Source organism: Botrytis deweyae (assembly GCF_014898535.1).
Source record: "Botrytis deweyae strain B1 chromosome Unknown BDEW_016, whole genome shotgun sequence".
Classification (NCBI taxonomy): Eukaryota; Fungi; Ascomycota; class Leotiomycetes; order Helotiales; family Sclerotiniaceae; genus Botrytis; species Botrytis deweyae.
The window spans coordinates 686,831-704,994 of record NW_024066223.1 but is presented as its reverse complement, the minus strand read 5'-3'; the positions used below and the strand labels follow the sequence as shown (position 1 = coordinate 704,994).

Genomic DNA, 18,164 nt, shown 5'->3' with positions numbered 1-18,164 from the left:
CAATTGGAAACGATCCTGGATGCCATTTGAAAAATAGAGTAATCATTAAGGAAGGAGTGGAAGGAAAGAAAGAAAGAAAGAAAGAGAGAAGGAAAGAGCAATCACCCAATTAGTTTTGGAGTGAAGTACCACTAACAATTCGAAAGCAAAAGAATTCTTGATTGATTATTTACTTTTTGATTGTTTAGCAAAAAGGGAAGACGATCGAAGCAAGCGAATATGGATGGAGAAAAGAGGAAAGGAGCTAAATTATTTGAGCTTGATGTTCTTCTTTCCTCACAAGATGATGACATTGTAGAAAGTCAAAGTGCTTTTCTGCATCAAATCCTGCTTCTTCTCCTCAATGTTCTCTTATATCGCTCCCAATCACCTTCAAATTTCATCAACGTCGTCAATGATTCTTCATTATCAAATCTAAAGACTTCTTATTACTGCTACATCAATAGCCCAACAAGTGTAAATGAATGTTATCAATTTATATCCCAAGAACCCCTATTATTTCCATGTCTTCATCAAAGCTTGTCGGTACAAATGAAATCATTCATGTTCACACCCCAACAGAAAATATTTTTTATAGACACTAGCATCATGCATTATGACTACACCAAGTCACCAATGGAATGGCGCTATAAAGTCTCTCTTATGATTTTTGAGAACAATAATACAGTTTTCCTTCGATTTCATCAATCGCGCATACTCCATTACAATTGGAGATGGTGAGGAATGTCTAAATGACATCATATCAGCCAGATGTTCGGTTGGCAGACGGAAGTTAAAGAGAGTGGTTACTAGCCTATGCCATTGGCATCAACGAAATACTGGGTACCAGAAACCATCAATTGTGTCATTATTTCTTGCTGTTTGAGCCACGAGGTATCAGAAAATGTTCAATCGTCGTGAAAGGAATTCATTCAGTATCTGCGTTTTCGCTGAACGTCGTTTTTACCTTTAGCTCCACGGGCTCCTGCTTCTGTCCTCCACAACAAACATATGGGCCATTTAGTGGGGCGTTATGGGGCCATCCTCGCGAAGTCGCAATTTCCCGTTGGAGTTTCTATCAAAGTGTTAATAATGTCTGTTTCATTCTAATACCATCTTGCCTTTCTGTTACAACGAACTCTTATGTGACCCAGCTTCATTCCGAGTATTTGCCTATCATTTTTAGTACTTTCCTCTACCCCAACTTCTGCTCTCAGTCTACTCACATGTCTTCCTCGGTGATGTCCTTCACCACCTTCCAATTATCAAATCCTGCATCCATCAAGCGATTCAGATAGTATAGCATCTGAAGTCTGTTGAATATCAACTGAAGTTCTATGTCTGGAGGATTCATGTCTGGCAGATCAAAGTTTGGTAGATCAAAGTTCGAGAGATCCATATGAGGAAAATCCATCTTCGGGAGTCATTTATTGCGAAGTTCTCCAAGAAGATATTGAAGAACAAAAGTCTAGATTGCGAGAAAACTGGGAAATGGAGCTCCGTGCGCCTTGCTTCAAATGCAGTGAGCAGGATAATGCCAACTTTGGTTGCCTGATGAGATTCAAGCAACCCAATCACCAATTCCATATCAGGCCTGTATACGGGGTTGGATACCACTTTCGGCTTATCTTCCTATTTGACCTGCGCACCTCGAGTGCAATGCTTGATCATGATATATAACCCTTGTATTAAACCCGCAGACGCGCTATTTCTTGGATACACTTCAAGGCCATGGTATGGTGCTATGTCATCCAAATGAATGACAAAGACTATCAGTGAACAGAAGCTTTTCTCGAGAAAAGTCCCCAAAAGCACACATAGAACAGCGTATCCAAGGACATTCCCTCAATTAATCATGTGTAACTACCACCCCTACCACCTATTACACGACCTCGTTCCAACGCCCTCGAAGCAATCAGGATCCCCGTAGAAGGCGCAATTTCGAACCGAACCAACCCTTCCTTCGGAGATACGTCGGGTATTCGCTTCGTCTAGGCACGAGCCACACTGGTGAGCCACATTCGAAATGCGGCATGTTCAAGCCGGTACGGGAGTTCGACGTGCATCTCTTCACGACGTCTCACTGGACTGCTGGCTCCTCTGAAAGCCATGTCGCGATCTGAAGGTTTTCTTATCGAGCATTCGGAATCGCATCTCTCTGCGAGTTGGGAAAAAGCCACGTCCGCGACGGGTTATGTGACGCGGGTAGTACAAAAGGGGGGAAAGTATTTGAGGTCGGTAGGTGGCGCGAATAATCTTTTTCATACTATGTATGCATTCATTGTCCGATTGCGAGGAATTCCTATTGATGAATGACATCTCTTGGTTATCATTTTATTTTTCAATGAATTGTTTGAAATCTCTCTGGGACAGAGCTTCTTGTGTGAAGAATTTGTGAGAGCTTTGAAATGTCTCACATGGCTTGAATAGACTGAAACTCCCAGATGCACTGCACTGCATCTCTGAACTGTGTCGAGTCTCTCCACGATACAGTCGTTGCCACGCAAACGCGGCGAAAAAAGGCAATATCAACTAATTTTACTTTTTGTCATGTCAAACAATGGCCCTATCTCAGGGGAATTGATTGGTGTGATAAGAGAATAAGATTATATTGAAAGCAGATTCATAAGTATATTAAGATAGTGAAATAATGTGAGTCTTTTCGATGAGGGCGAATTTCCCCAATAAACTTAATCTTGGCTGAGATATATTCCTAGGTTATCGCACAAAGAATGAATACAGAACGGCGAAGAAGGCTTTCACTTGAATGAGAGAGTAAGAGCTCGAATACATAATTATCGGCTCAAGAACTCAAAACCCCACGTTTTGACAAAGCGAGAAAAAAGACAAAATTCAAAGACGCAATATACGGCTCAAACATATCAGCCAAAGCACTACGCGCAAGAAAACCGCGTATAAGGTAAATCATCATTCTATTTGTTCTTGATCTGTGCACTATCATCATGTTTTGTACTCCAGATATCTTCCTCATCTCCTCTCTAGGGTTGTCTAATCAACCAGATTTCCCTTCTTCCTTCTTGCCTTCCTGCTATGATGTTTCATGCTACCTCAAATCCAGCAAGGTAGTCGCTCTTGTGCATAAAAATCCGCTCGAAATGTTGATCTCGTGTTTGTCATTATTCTCCACTATCACCAGGAACTCTTCGTCTACCCGTTTTCCTCCTCAACTCCTTCGTCTTCCAATACCGGTATGCATCTTCGCCAACCAGGAAACCCATCATGCAAGCACCATTCACCACCCAACAAGCTTCCCCTCAAGCTATCTTTCCCACCTCACCATATCACATGAAGAATCAAAACTAAAAATCTCTATCTGAGCATAATAAAAATGTGTTTCCTCCCAAACAGCAGAAAGAAGAATCAAAAAGCAAAACTGCAAAGATCATTCGCTAGTCTAAACAAGCAAATAAGCAAATTAGAGAAATGTAAACATCAATGCCGTTCATTGCCGTTTTCGTTTCGCTCCATAAAACACCCTCGCCAATTCAAAATATCAAAAAGCAAAAAAAGTAAAAAAGGTCTTCTGCGGCGCCAAATAAAATAAAATAAACAAGTTGGAAAATTTTGTGGTATCTCGTAAAATCGCGGGACATTAAAGTACAAGGAAATAAATTGGTGAGTATGGTGAAGCAAAAATTCGATTCTAGACCTCCACTTTCATGCCGCAGTCGCGATATTTGAATATTGTTTGTGAGGAGTGCTCCCAATTTTCGCGGGTTTGTGGTGAGATGTTGTGGCAAGTGAGTTCGTTGAGACAAATTACAGTGGCGTGAATTAGATGTAGATGTAGGTAAGATGGGAATAAATCGTAAAGCGAAAGCCAGAGGTGTCGCAAGAAAACGCAGCTTGGAAATGTTGATACAGGACTTCGGATTATTCTTTTAGAAACAATTCAAACTGCCCTTCTTCTTTTTCTTGCTGCTAAGAGCGTTCATACGTTCTTCAAGGTGAGCTCTCGCGAGCTCTGCCTCTTTCCTCTTGCGCTTCTCTTCTTCGACTTGCATTAAGCTCCAACGATTTTCCTTCTCGGCATCGCCATTCTTGGCCTTCTCCTCGGCAGCTTTCAATTCAACTTCCAGTTCATTGGCACGTCTTCGCCATGCATCACAATCGGCTTTGACCTTGTTGCTTTGTTTCTCAAGATCTGTGAGAGCCTCTTCAAGGGTGGATGTGAGCTGCTTTTCAGCGAACAGGTGCTTCTCGATAGTGCGGATACGGGCTTCTTGGTCCTCTTGAATTTGAGTTGCAGCTATGTCTTTACTATTGCGAGCATTGAAGCTGCTTTGTGTAGGTGTTGGTGGAACTGGCGACGTTGAAGGAGCGGGTCCTGTCTGTGCAGTTCCCGAATTTCCAGGTAGTGGCGGTAAAGGAATTGCCGGGGGTGGTGATGGGAGTGAAGTCACGGATGCCGATTTGTGGAGTCGCGAAGTGATCGAGTTGGAACGCTTGTTGCTGGCGTCGGATAGCAAAACGTCATATTTGGCCTATTGAATGAGTCAGACATACTTAATACACAAAATGAACTCGAATTTCGAAACTTACCTGAAGGGTGGCTAATTCCTCTTTGATTGCATCCAGCTCAGTCTGAGCACGAAGAGCATTTGCATTGGCTTCGTCTAATTGAGCATTACGCTCTGTTTGGAGTGTAGACAAACGATTGTTAGCAGCTTGATGCTCATCGAAATTTGAGGCAAGTTGGTCCTCAAGCTCTTCTACTAATCTTGAATTTTTCTTGTTCTTAGTTTCAAGGTCGTGCAGCTCCTTTCTCAAAGCTGCTAGTTGATCTGCGACTGTAGCATTTTCATCCCTCAATCTTGAACCTTCGGTGGTCTTGGCCAAGAGACTAGCCAGTTCCGCCTTCGTATCCTCAAGCTCCTTCATGACAGACTGATTTATGGTTGATAACTCTTTAGTGAACGTCTCGAGCTCGCCGACTTTAGCTTCTTGATGCGAGAGCGCTTTCTGGCTTGCAATGAGATCTGTGATCCTATCTTGCAGTTTCTCTGTGCTAACGTCTATTCCAAGTGCAAGCGCGACCTGAGTAGCGATCTTTGTCAGATCATCTCTCGCTTCAGAGAGCTCTCTTGTAAGTGCATCGGTGCTTTCCTGATGTTTAGCCGTTAACTCGTTTACCTGAGCCTCGTGGTCAGCCTGGCTATTTGAGCGAATTTCCTCAATTTCCTTTGCATGATTTGCGTTCAAGAGGGATATTCCTTCGTGGTGAGCCTTGACAATGCTCTCATGCTCGGCGATCTGCTCTTCCAATCGATTCACAAGAATTTTGTGCCCTTCCATCTCAGCGGAGACAATATTTTTTGACTGGATGGCTGCCTCGAGCTGTTCACGAGTTGATGCATGGGCTTGCTCGAGCTCAGCAAATCGCGAGACGTTTGCGACAACAGAAGCCTTGTGTTCCTCAACTTCTCTTTGCAAGTTTGAAACATGTGTATTATGATCTCCAACTTCGCGAATCCTATGCTCCCCACTCCTTACCAAGCTTGTCAATTGTTGTTCCAATTCAGATATGGTAGCTTCGAGTGTGTTTTGAGAACTTTGCATAGAAGACAATACAGCCTGATGCTTTCCTTCCCAATTGATAACTTCTGCTTTCAGTTCTGCTATCTTTCTTTCATGATCATACTCTGCTCCGTTACCCTCGGAATCATCTTTGTCAGCGGAGTTGCCATTAACCATATGACTGAGATTGATAGAAGTCCGAAGAGATTCGATTTGCTGAAGCAGCTCCTTTTCGCGAGCATTGTGAGTCTCCTGGAGCATTCTTACTTGGTTCTCCGAGTTGATGATCTGGTCCTGCATAGTTGAAACCAGCGACATATCCATAGGTGACGCCTTCATGCTCGATCTTTCTCTTGCAAGCCCACTAATAATAGTTGTCTTGGTTTCCAACTCCTTCTTGACTGTACTGACATCGGCCTCGAGCTCCTGAATGCGCTCTGAGCGGGTATGTAATTCGTGCATGGCGGTGTTCAAGTTTAACTCAAAGCTTGCCATAACGTCAGGATCATGCTCAAAATTTTCCGCTGCAATATTCCTTAAAGAGGCGAATGATCTATGAGCCCGATCGATAATCATAACGTTTTGGCTGGATTTGCGACGTATAACTGGCGTGCCCGAACGTGATAATGTAGCTTCGGCATTCATTCTCGCCTTTGAAACCTCGGCCTTGAGCTCCTCCATGCGATCAAGAGCCGCTGTGTGTTCTTCTTCCAATTGGGCATATTTCTCAGCAAGCATCACTTGTGCCTCTTCGTGCTCTGCGCCTAACCTTCTCAAATTATCAACTTCCGCCGTACTTGTCGTGTCACTGACCTCATCTGAGGTAGCTACCGACTCCGAATTTTTGATCACGGCTTCAGCATCAGATTGTTCTACGGTAGTGGGTAGTTCCCCAGCTGAGGACAATTCCGATGAAAGTGATCGCGAGGATGAGTATTGTCCTCCACCCTTTAGCTCGTTCACCCTCGCGTCTGCTAAAAAAGAAGCTGTTCTTGCCGTAGGAGTCGACAAAATAGAATCACGTGCACCGTTATTACGGGCTTCGTCAACAGCGTCTTGAAGTTCGGCCAGTGTACGAAGAGCTTCTTCATATTTATTTGAGAGAAGATCATATTCGCCAACAGTAGCTTCATGCTCAACTCTTAGATCAACGAGTTCTTGAGTAACACTCTCGAGCTTGTCCTCGACAAACTTTGACTGAGCCGGGCTTTGTGGCGCATACTGGCTGTCGATTTCCTCACTCAGCCTTTTCAGGGGAGTTTCGAGCTCAATTGACTCTCCACGATCGGCGGGACCATCAGTCTCGGATCTGATGCCATTTGCGGGGCTTACTGAGAAATCTTCATCACTTTCGTTGTCGGTCTCTAGAATGACATTCTTCTGATTTCTCCTACTTGCAAGGCTTTGTCGACGGCTATTCATGGCAATAGAAGATCGCTTGCTATTCGGAGCTTTATTGTCGTCGCCATTTTTTCCTTCATGCTGAATGTTATCCAAATCATAAAGCAGGCTGTCCAATTTCCCAAGACTTCGTTGGCGTTCAATAACGTGCTCCAATCGATCAATCTCACGTTGCATCAGTTCCGAATCTTGATCGGCCTCGGCTAAGCGTTCCTCGAGAGTCGAGATGTAGTCTTCGGAAGTAGCTTCATTTTCGCGAATGCGAGCAATTTCTTTGCGGAGCTCCATGACAATTGCCGAATTTTTGTCTTCGCCTGAAGTATGGCCTTCGAGCCTTGTTTCTAAGTCATGTAAATAGCTTTCTGTATTAGCTTCTCGATCGGCCAGCTTTTGTAAGCGTGCTTGAAGCTGCTGATTAACTGTCTCGGCATAAGCACACTTTGCTTCTTTTTCCAAAAGTTGAGTTTCGGTATTGGATAAAGATGATCGAGTGTTAGAAAGAGAATGTTCAAGACTTTGAATCGTTTTTTCGTATTCGAGGACCACTTGTTCAACCGCCTCGGCGAATGAGTTCGAGCGTTTTAGTCTCTCTGTGGCACTGTCACCCAACGTATTTTCATGAGCCTGGTTATCAGCAACTTCCTCATCCCTGGCTCTGGCTAATTCCGCTATAAGCTTAGCATGTCGTTGGCTAAGGGCTGTGTAATTTTCCTGCGTGTCAAGTAGCTGATTGTGCAGTTCCACTTCTCGTTCGTTTTGTCGCTCGGGCCTCTCACTCGTGGGCTTGCTACGACGATCACCCCCGCTTTCACTGTGCTTAATCTGATCCCGAAGAAAAGCGACTTCGGCTTTCAGGCGGTCGATGACAGCTTGTTTATCGCTCTCATCTGAAACTTGCTGGATTCGAGGCTTGCTTTGAATTGCGCGGGCACGCTGAGCATATTGCACTGTATTCAGCGTTTCGCTAAGGTGAAATTCGGCCGGCGTAACACACGCAATCATGTAAGTGATCGCGTTACCTCCAAGTGAATCCTGGAGTAACCTAGTGAGTTTTGAGTCTCGGTACGACACGTGGGATCCGGCTTGTCGGGATGACAATTGCGATATAACTTTGCCCAAACTAGCCAAACCAGCATTGATGGAAATACCTTCTTTAGCTCTCTCTCCTTGTGCGCCGGTATTTTTTAATCTCTCACTGCCAGCTAAATCGACAAAATGGAATTTGCTGTCAATTGTGACCACTTCTCCACCATTCATGGCTTCTAGTGGAACGGAAAATCTCTTTTCAGCACCTGGTGTTACCTTCGATTTGCGCTGGACCAGATTCAAACTGAACACAGCATGAGATCGTGAAGATTTGGCGTTGATCGCGGTTGCATCGGTTTGGCGAATCATAGACCCGAAGTTTAGTGCCGCCATGAGATCTTCCACAGTATTGATCTCGACTTGGTGTAATCCGGTAAGAAGAATATGACCCTTAGTGTTCTCTCGAATATTGACCACCTCTCGTTCATGAGCTGGTGTATGTTCGGGAACTAATAAATCTCGCAGCTGCTCGTTGTAAATTTCGACATACGTTGCCTTGAGACTCCAAGTTTTGTCCTCCGCAGACACAGCAGCAGGAATCGTGGAGTACCTCTTGGGAGCTCTTAGACCAGTCATAGAACTCCGATTGGATTGCTGCGGTTTCCCGCCGCCGAGTTTCTCAAATATTGCCATGGCCGCACGTGGAATAACACCTAGATAGTTGCACATACATTAGCATCTTCCCCATTTGAGCGTTGTGCAGCAGCTCAATATCGGATTGAGTGCGACGGATCTCGAACTCACCCATAACCTCGGATTTTCCTTGCTCGCCTGGACCGGATGTACCCATTGTGAAGGACTTTCCAGCACCAGATTGTCCATATGCCAGCATAGAGACATTGTATCCCTGAATGAAGGCATTTGTACTCTCTACCAGATATTCCCAAATTCCTTCCTGGTCCACATCTTCACTAAATACTCTGTCAAACACGAATATCTTCTTTCCCTGGGGAGATTCGATTGCTAAGTTTGTGGGCGAGGTAGCCTGTACCATAGGTCGTTGAAATCTTTGTGGGATGAGGTCGAAGCCAGGATCGGTTGGTCGGAGGGGTGGTCTAACTCGCACAGCTGCAAAAGTAACTCAGATTAGCATTGTGAGCGGCACATGGAGAATTAATCAGAACTTCCTTACCAACTTTGACAGCAGTTTTGCCATCTTCGTCCGAGGCTCGACTTCCTCCAGTTTTACTGCTCATGCTCATCCGACTATTCGATCTTGGTACTCCTTTCATCATTGCGCTTGCGGGCCTGGGCAGACTCACTTGGGGCGATTCTGGAGGGGAGCTGGCCATGGCTCTACTGGAGCGTTCGTTGCGACAAAATGTTCTGGAGACCGCCGTGTAATATTATGTCGTTGTGATTGTAAATAAATTGGATGATGTTTCGATAAGTAATTAGAAGGTGTTGGAAATAGTTAACCGCCAACGCAAATTCATTGATTGGAGATTGGCAGAATGCGAGTGAATAATATTGTAGTTGAAGAATCGAGTGCTGCAGGTTTTGACTTCCGTTCTCTCTCCTCTCCTGTTATTATCCAGGGTGTATAATGCTTCCTTTTTTTTCGTCTGACCAACAGGACCAACCAGAGAGGTAAGCGAAACGTTGGAGACGAACACGCGTTGTGGTTGTTGTCGATTTATTAACAACCCAAATGTTGACTATGTAGATATCTTCTCCTTCAACGCGTCCAGAGTTACTTTTAGGATATGCGGTATTAATGCAGGTTGAGAAGTATGGACAACAGTATGTGGTACCAAGGGATGATTAGGTATACAAAAACGATTGGAGGTGATGTGAGGTCCGAGAGAGAGAGAGAGAGAGAGAGAGAGAGAGAGAGACGAGACGAGAAAGACAGTGGTAAAGTTGGTAGTCAAGGGCAGTTTGCGCCGGATGCTGAAAAAGAATGGATCGCGATTGTACAGAGCATGTAATATGTATGTATGTATGGGTGGGTGGGTAGATGTATGTATGTATGTATGTACGAAGTATGTACAGAGTATGCACTGTGCAGGAAGGGAAGGATGTGAAGAATTACGAAAGAGGGAAGATTCACGCAAACCAATCCTAAAGCTTCACCTCGGCGGAGACTATGAGGAAAAGGACTGAAATGGGGAATTTGCGGTGCGGTTCGTGGGTCTGAGGAAAGTGGCCATGGCGAATCTGTATGTACGGAGGAGGTGGTATGTAATTATGGATATATGTGTGCCTAGGTAGTATTTACCGTATTAACCAATATACGTTGTAAATTTGGAATAAGAATAAGGGCACAGTGGATATTTATTACCAATGACCTATTTATTGCCAATTACCAATTACCCGTTTATTACCAATTACCTGTTTATTACAAATTACCTATTATCTATTATCGACGAGAGGAAAATTGACAATTCAGAATGAGTGAATACTAGGTAAAATCATAAATTCAGGGGTCGCCAACTCTAACAAACACCAACTATCGACCTAGGGACGATTACTATAACTACCTACCTACTAATAAAAGTAGCCCAAGATAGATACACATTCTATACAAAATAGCTAATCGGTGATATACCAACGAGACAGGGTCTGACAGACAGAAGTTTAAAGAAAAATTCATCAGCTTGTTATGGAGCACTTGAGATACTCAGGGTATCTCTCCAAACTCTAGCATCCACTACCCAATGGCCACCACGAACTAACATGTCTATGAAGGAGCTTGAAAAGTTTAAGGAAGTACTATTCGAGTGTCGAGTGTGTTTCCTGTATCTACTGCACCTGCTACACCCACGGCATCCACTACATCCACTATATCCATTCTAACTTTCTCACTAAACATGCTAACCCCAGAACCTTCACAACCTTTGCCTCTGGTTCTTTTCAAATCTTCCAGCATCTCAAATTGGGAATCTGACAGGGGAAATGTAGTCGATCTCTCATCCTTGTCTGGCGCTTTCATTGGCTGCGTCCTGGCGTTCCTGGTGTTCCTGGCGTCCCTGCTTCATTCAGGTACGATATATCTAATTGCTGTGCTGCACCTCATACAAGAGAAATGAACTATTTGGTCGTAAACTTTAATGTCTATTTACTCCAGGAGAAATCTCATCTCCAACGGAGTTCACCTCCTAATATAAATAATAAAACAATTAAAAGTATTGATCCTAAAAGACGTACTTGATCCCCTCTCTCCCTCACCTCCTTTTCTCGTTTGTCGTGCCTATGCAAAGCACACATCAGTTTAGATGCATGCCTACCGACCTAGGTTTGCAGTGTACATCGTATGATACCAGACAACATGGAAGCTACCTCCCTTATGATCCCCACGAAGAGAGGCCAATACCAAGAGCACTCGGCGATTAATCAAAAGAATCGAGCCCCCTAGATCCCAGATAGCACGCGAGGCAGCAAGGGACAAGATGTACAAAGCGTGTATTATGTATCTAGGGTACCAGTTTTCAAAAGGGGGTTGGGGCTAAATTTATTTATGGCGGTGGCAGTGGCACAATTGGGACTTGGACTCCCTTTTGATCTTTTTTTTCGTCCAAAATATATCCATTGTATGAGGATTAACCTTGTCGAGATCTTGGAAGCTTGATTTTTGGCCTTTCTTTTGACACAGTGACAGATTGGTGGGATCGAAAAGATCAGACGATATCTCGCGAACGTCAATTGATGATGAATAAAGGGGTGAAGGATGAGGACAGCGACAATGAAGGATTATTAAGTTTTGAAGGAGGCGGCACGCCGTTTGATGCAGGTGTGAAATGTGCAATGGATTTTATATGATTAATTGCCTACCTAGTACCTACTACTTATCATTATGATTATTGGCCAATAGCGCAAGCAGACAATGCGTTCCGACTCCCCAGATGTTTACAGAGTAGGTAATAGATGTGAAGTTCTTACCAGTCTACCAACCAGGTCTCGCAGGGTTTATCAAATGCGAAGCTAAGATGCAGAGATAACGGCTTGAGAACGGCTATATGTAATAGGAAATGAACTGAATGAAGTCTCGGTCGCTTGGGTAAATGAAAATCATTCTGATTGTCGAGTCTCAAATCTCACAAAAAACTCTACCAGAACTTGAAACTTAAATTCACAATGCTTTCGTTTTCTCCACTCCTTGGGATTTTTTTAACGCCTTGCGGAGATTGCACTGTCTCTATCGCCTTGAGATTTCAGCTTGAGATTAAAATAATGTTTCGAAACATATCTTCAAGACTCACGAGGCGTCGTCCATACCAAGTACAAAGTCTTATCCTCAGAAGCCCCAAAGTGTACAAAATGTGACTTCGTGAGATCCACCTCTTGCTTCCCCTCCAAGATTTGTCGGCTATATCAACATTCATCTAGACAGCATGTTTATCGGTTGTACCGGTCGTCTTGATCATCCGCTGGATCACTACTGCATGCATCGGGATATTTTCTTATGCAGGCCTTACGACTTGCATATTATACATATAAGCACGCTTTGATATAGTCGTTGACACGCCAGAACAATCACGTTGAACCCTGTCTGGGCAGATCTTGTATGGTGTTATATTGACAAACTAAATATGGTTGACATAGTGATGCTATCATGCTGGCTGGAAACAGCCTTAACTGAGGCTCATTATGAGTGTTAATGTCGTTCTAAGATTACACACTTGACCATTCTTATAATATCAAGATTAGACGCAATGAAAGGGCCTCATTCGCCAACGGAATTCGCGGCACGAAACTCGACGAGAATCTTTGTCTGGTCAACCGGAGAATATTTATTTCTAAGCTCGACTCGGATGGTTTCACATGCGGTGCATAAAGTCATCTTCAATCTCAGCTATCTGAGATTCGTTTATACCGTGGCTCAAGAAATGGCGATCTCTTCATGTGGGTAGGTAGCATAATCTCTCAGTCACTTGACAGTCTGGTACCATAATACCACCCTTCTCTGCATCTCATCATCACTATTCCATCTTTCGCGAATCCACTGAGCCATCCATCTGCATGGTTCGTGCAGTATCATCGGCACGGGCCAAACATTCATTTGTCCAAGCGCACATCAAGTGAACCCAAGAAATCCTGTTCATGCGAGGCTGAACTGCGCAGAGCTAGCTGTGTTATGTATGCACAGTAGGTAGTAGGCACAACTTCTTGACTCTCGAGGTGACAATCTAGTGTGAGTGTTACCAATCATCATCACAAATCACGATAGCCCGAAGCTTGGCTTACCAATATTCAGCTGTATTGCTTTTTCTCCCTCAACGGGCTCCCCAAATCTTATCAATACATCATGAAACCGTTGCGTGGCTTATCAAACCGGTATACTGAATTCTCCGTGCAAATATTCCGGCGAACAGATGGGATCGCCGGCCGAATTATCAGCTCATCATACCTCTGCCAATGATACTCAACGTCCTGACTACCAATACGCTTTGGCCAACACGCTTCTCTGATCCGGAAGCCGGCCGTCCGTCTTGAAGACGGCCAAATAAGGTTCACGGCAATGCATGATAGATTCCGAAAGCATACCACGGCCTGGAAACCCTTACATTTGACGTCAAACACACATTTTCTTCCAACCGGCAGGTTATGTACGGACTATTCGGAGAATATCGATGCTCGCCAGAGCATTCGAGGATCAAGTGGCTCCTCTTGTCCCTGGAGGTGGATTACTGAAATAGACATCTCGTCGACATCTATTTTCGGATAATCTGGCGACAGAGATGGTCTTTTGCAAAGCTTACAAAGTATTGAGATACACAAGTATTCACGCGTATATTTTATGCACCTACCGTGGTATAACTGACCATGTGGCATTTTGAGCCGAGATCCATACACAAGTGTTCTACTTCACCTCTCAGAGAGGCTAATAAATATCCAAAGAGATATGAGAATCTCTACACGTGAAGAGTGCTGAAGCACATCAGAGCTATTACCTATCCATCCCAACAGTTCTGCATATGCAGCATCAATAACAATAGAAAGTGTGAAAGTTCTCTCCTTGTATCGGAGCCTCCGAAATATCAGTCTCTTGCCATGATCAAAAAGTTTTCTTTCTGGCACACGCCGCAGAATATATAGTGTAGAGTATAATGTTATCATTTTTGAATTATAATCTTTCTCCTCTTCATTTCCCGTCGCACTATCTCATACTTCAGTTTTCATTCATATACTAACTGTGTCTTGTAAAAGCTCAAATCGACGCATAGCATCTCTACAGCACTTTGTATGGATTTTTCAACCTAATATATTTTTTGTATTTTATATTTATTTTCAAATCTTTCAAATCTTTCAAATCTTTCAAATCTTTCAAATCTTTCAAATCTTTCAAATCTTTCAAATCTTTCAAATCTTTCAAATCTTTCAAATCTTTCAAATCTTTCAAAAAAACATAATACTTTGTTTAATTTCCTTTTAAAATTTTATTAATCATTACTTTTAATATTAATATTCTTTTTTTAAAAAAAAGAAATTAACAATAAGCTATAGTAAAATATCAGTTAGTGTATTTCAGATTCAAAAACATTTCGAGTTGAAAAATCCGTATAAAGTGCTATACATCTCTCTCGCTTGAAAAAGGTCTTTCATACTTTATTCCCATCCTCGAAATGTCTTTTGGTGACTACGGTTGCAATTCAACCGTGAGAGAGCATAATAAAAACAGAACGAATAGGTAACTTCCGGATATCCAATCATGAATTCTTCTCTTCTCAACATTTCAAAGCTTGAGATTCTATATATCCTATTTTCCCTCTTCTCATATCTCATATCTGAACATCTAGCTGCAGAGGGGAGAATCCACGGAAAAAAGCTTTCGTCATACGAGAAGTATAGCCTATCTTCTATCAGTAGATTACAAATAAATCCTTCAATACAAATCATTTCATTCCAATTCCCATCTCCCTCAACTAAGCCTTCTGTAAAACCTTCACCTCATAGTAATTCCATCTACCCACCTCTCATACCTACTTTTCCATGTACATTCTAGATGCTCAAGTAACATATCTACACATATTTACATACCTAATCAATACAAAATACCCCCACAATCTCTCCTTCCTATATCTGCAACTTCGTCCACGTGAGAAAGACGGAAATTGGATAGGGGTATACTTATTAAGTAGTAGGTAGTGTGCGGTGGAATGGGAAAATATGTTATATATATGTGACAATATTTTGTGGGGAGTGGTGAGGAGGTTTATTGGATTATTGGGTTATGATTATGGGATGGTAGTGGATAGTAGTGGATGGGAAGGGAGCGAGGTGTGTGGTTTGTGATGTGTGATGTGTGATGAAGGGGTTTGGGGAGAGGGAAGGAGATGGAGAGGGGAAGAGATGGTTGGTTGGGATAGAGGGATAGAGTGAGGTGGATGGACGGATGGATGGATAGATGGGCATGAGAGTTTGAATGGAGGATGAGTGGAAAGTGCGTAGAGTGGAATTTAGGTTGAGGGTTTATATATTGGGTGAGACAGGTTGAGTTGTTCGCTTCGACATGTGTGGAATCGTGTTCTTGTATTATCGAGAATGAATAGAAAGTCATGTGGAACCGAAAATCAAATTCTCGACGTATATAAATCTTAAATTGTATCATAGATAAGTCCCAGTAATCATTGTAACTAACTCCATAAAGGGTATCAATCCCAATACACTAACACCTTCGTTATGCTGCAATATTCATCACATTTCCACTCTTTCCCTTTTTCTGTAGCCGTGCAATTTCAGACAGGATATTCCTTTTCCACGCCTTGTATTCAGCTCTCTTCTTCTCTGTCAAGTAGTCTACTTTCGCTTGTCGCATTGTTCCGAGTCCATATCTCATTTCGTCTTCGCGAACTCGCACTCTTTGAATTTCATCTAGAGCATCCTCGCGTTCTTGATCATCTTCCGTATCATCTGAACCGTCTGCTCTAACCATATTTTGATACCAATCCATTTCCAGGCATCCTTTATTGCAAATCTCCGCCATCCAGCCATTGACATCTTTCGCATTACTCCTCTCCTCTTCATCATCCTCATCCTCCTCCGGTAAATCCCAACCCTCCCATCCTCCACTCCCAACCTTCCTCTCCACCTCTATATCTCCTCTCGCCAATCTCAACACCCTCAATGTCTCCAACCTCTTTTCCTTAAACTCCTCATCGCTCAACACCTCCTCCCCCGTCCTCAACTTCCCCCAAACAATACTCCAAACCGCCATCATCATCGCCGGCCACCTTCCCATCATCTCCTCCCCCTTCCTCGTCTTTTCTTCTTCCCAGAATATCAGACTCTCCACTCCAGCCAAAACATGCGGCGTCGCTTCCTTCATCCCCAATTGCGCACATAGTTCTCTACCTATCACACCCACCCACCTTGGTATCTTCGTCTCATCTCTCTTCTCGTACCGTAATCCTTTTTTCGGAGTGCGAAAACTAGCGAGACTTTTCGATTTTGATGGCGTGCTTCGTTGCGGGAGCGTAGTTTTTATAGGTGTATCATTGTGACCTGGTGTGCGTTTCTTGGGAGTTTGTGCTAATGATGATTTTCTACTCGGCGTCGCATTTCCACTTTCAATTCCACTTCCTTCGACTCTCGCGCGTTTCTTCGGTGTTGTGCTAGCTAGCGTATCCTCGATGTATGCGTATAATTTTTTATAAACTCTAGGAGGAAGTGGGGGTCGAGGTTCGATTTTGGGGAGATTGAGGGTTGTTTTTAGACTAGAATTTGATCAGTAAATAGATAAACAAGTTTTGATCAATTATTTAGGAAACAAACCGTTCGCAAGCAAGATTAGCACAAGCATACGTCCTCCCGATCTCCTGCTCTTGGCTTAATGAACATCTCAGGCGCGATTGTGAAATGAGAGAACTGGTTAGAGCGAGGAGCTCGGGGGGGAGGTTGCCAGAATGTCGGGGGATGAGATTGGAGAGAACCTGAGAGGTAGCTTGATTCATTTTTCGAGTGCCACAATTATTGCGAGAGATTCAATTGCTGTTGTGAAGGAGAAATGTTGGGTGTAGTTAGAAACTTATGGCATTGATAAAGATGTCGATATATCGTATACCTGAGCTTAATCGTTATGAGTGATTATACGGCAGCTCAAAAAATAAAGGTCCAGCCTCGAGGACACACCCTGTCGAATCCTTGTACTGACGTCGGGCCCGGAGCTTACCCCTGAATTCTACATCCAAGCGTCTCGTCTCGCAGATGCGATTCCCATTTCAAATAATCCGATACCGACTTTGTACTTTTGCGACAAAAAACACATTTCATCATAATTACCTTTAACGACCTACGATAATGACTTTGGGACTTGGAAGGATAGGCGGGCTTTTGGCTTGTGTCGGATTGGTCGTTGCACATGGAGGTGTAGCTCATCAGAAACCTTTAGCCGTGGATCCAGACGCGGATTGGGGTACTAGACATATGGCTGGTGAGATTCCTTCCAATTGCTTTGCTTTGGACTTCGAAGCCGATGTTATGTATCAATTGACTAATGTATAAACAGAGGAACATCATATTGAAAATTTTGATGCGGGAGCCTTCTTCACACTGCATGATTTCGATAATAACGGTGTATGGGACCAAGCGGAAATCCTCAAATTCTACGGCATGGAAGACGAAACCGCAAAAGATGTGCCGCAGGATAAGAAGGATAATATATTGAAGGAGATATTGAAGTTGATGGATAATAATAATAATGGACAAGTGGAAAGGGAAGAATGGGATAGATATTCGGGGTCTGGAGGATTGTTACCGGATTTTGGATTGGGACCTGGTCATCATTGGGATATTGAGATGGAGTATGAGATTCATCATTGGCAGAAGTACGTATCACTTCCTTGGGAGAAAATAGATGGAGGGAATGATATCATGAAGAATGCCGGGCTAATTTGATGCAGATATCACGACGAGAATACAAAGGAAGAGGATCTAATACACCCGGAGGATATTGAACATTTCAAGAAACACGATGAATTGGAAGATGAAGCCGACAGAGTTGCAGCTTTGGATAAGATGTCCATTGTTGAACAAAATATTCCTGATAAGTTCAGAAAGGATAAACAATGATTGGTTATGTTTAAATGTATAGACATAATGTTAAGACGTTAAGATGAATAGATTTTACACCTAATAGATAAGTATCAATACATACAGAGTTACCTTTCCCATTGCCCTAGGTTTACATGCAAACACTCTTCCGAGCCATCTCAACAATC

At 43.2% G+C, this 18,164-nt stretch overlaps 4 protein-coding genes across 4 annotated transcripts; 1 reads left to right on the top strand and 3 right to left on the bottom strand.

The window, feature by feature from the left end:
• Positions 1-701: 701 nt before the first annotated feature.
• Positions 702-1,393, bottom strand: EAE98_007201 (uncharacterized protein; the record flags this gene model as incomplete). Its single annotated transcript, XM_038954824.1, has 5 exons — positions 702-727; positions 794-857; positions 947-1,054; positions 1,119-1,152; positions 1,206-1,393. 5 exons carry the CDS (start codon positions 1,391-1,393, stop codon positions 702-704), a joined length of 420 nt encoding a protein of 139 aa, XP_038808966.1.
• A 1,498-nt stretch (positions 1,394-2,891) lies between these two features.
• EAE98_007200 (uncharacterized protein) lies at positions 2,892-10,135 on the bottom strand. The gene is made up of 4 exons (XM_038954823.1): positions 9,137-10,135; positions 8,749-9,072; positions 4,543-8,657; positions 2,892-4,484 (listed from the first exon to the last, which is right to left on the bottom strand). The coding sequence occupies exons 1-4, from the start codon at positions 9,294-9,296 to the stop codon at positions 3,882-3,884; spliced, it is 5,202 nt and encodes a 1,733-aa protein (XP_038808965.1). The 5' UTR covers positions 9,297-10,135; the 3' UTR covers positions 2,892-3,881.
• Positions 10,136-15,625: 5,490 nt separating this feature from the next.
• Positions 15,626-16,898, bottom strand: EAE98_007199 (uncharacterized protein; the record flags this gene model as incomplete). Its single annotated transcript, XM_038954822.1, has 2 exons — positions 15,626-16,661; positions 16,720-16,898. The coding sequence occupies 2 exons, from the start codon at positions 16,896-16,898 to the stop codon at positions 15,626-15,628; spliced, it is 1,215 nt and encodes a 404-aa protein (XP_038808964.1).
• Positions 16,899-17,180: 282 nt separating this feature from the next.
• EAE98_007198 (uncharacterized protein) lies at positions 17,181-18,114 on the top strand. The gene is made up of 3 exons (XM_038954821.1): positions 17,181-17,377; positions 17,453-17,771; positions 17,847-18,114. Exons 1-3 carry the CDS (start codon positions 17,245-17,247, stop codon positions 18,013-18,015), a joined length of 621 nt encoding a protein of 206 aa, XP_038808963.1. The 5' UTR covers positions 17,181-17,244; the 3' UTR covers positions 18,016-18,114.
• Positions 18,115-18,164: the final 50 nt, after the last annotated feature.

Excerpts from the sequence above, each read along its gene's own strand:
- EAE98_007198 (XM_038954821.1), top strand. The coding sequence starts at position 17,245 with ATGACTTTGGGACTTGGAAGGATAGGCGGGCTTTTGGCTTGTGTCGGA. Across the intron at positions 17,378-17,452 it reads GGGTACTAGACATATGGCTG|AGGAACATCATATTGAAAAT; the intron begins GTGAGATTCCTT and ends ATGTATAAACAG. Across the intron at positions 17,772-17,846 it reads GAGATTCATCATTGGCAGAA|ATATCACGACGAGAATACAA; the intron begins GTACGTATCACT and ends AATTTGATGCAG.
- EAE98_007200 (XM_038954823.1), bottom strand. The coding sequence starts at position 9,296 with ATGGCCAGCTCCCCTCCAGAATCGCCCCAAGTGAGTCTGCCCAGGCCC. Across the intron at positions 9,073-9,136 it reads CAAAACTGCTGTCAAAGTTG|CTGTGCGAGTTAGACCACCC; the intron begins GTAAGGAAGTTC and ends TTACTTTTGCAG. Across the intron at positions 4,485-4,542 it reads AGGAATTAGCCACCCTTCAG|GCCAAATATGACGTTTTGCT; the intron begins GTAAGTTTCGAA and ends CTCATTCAATAG.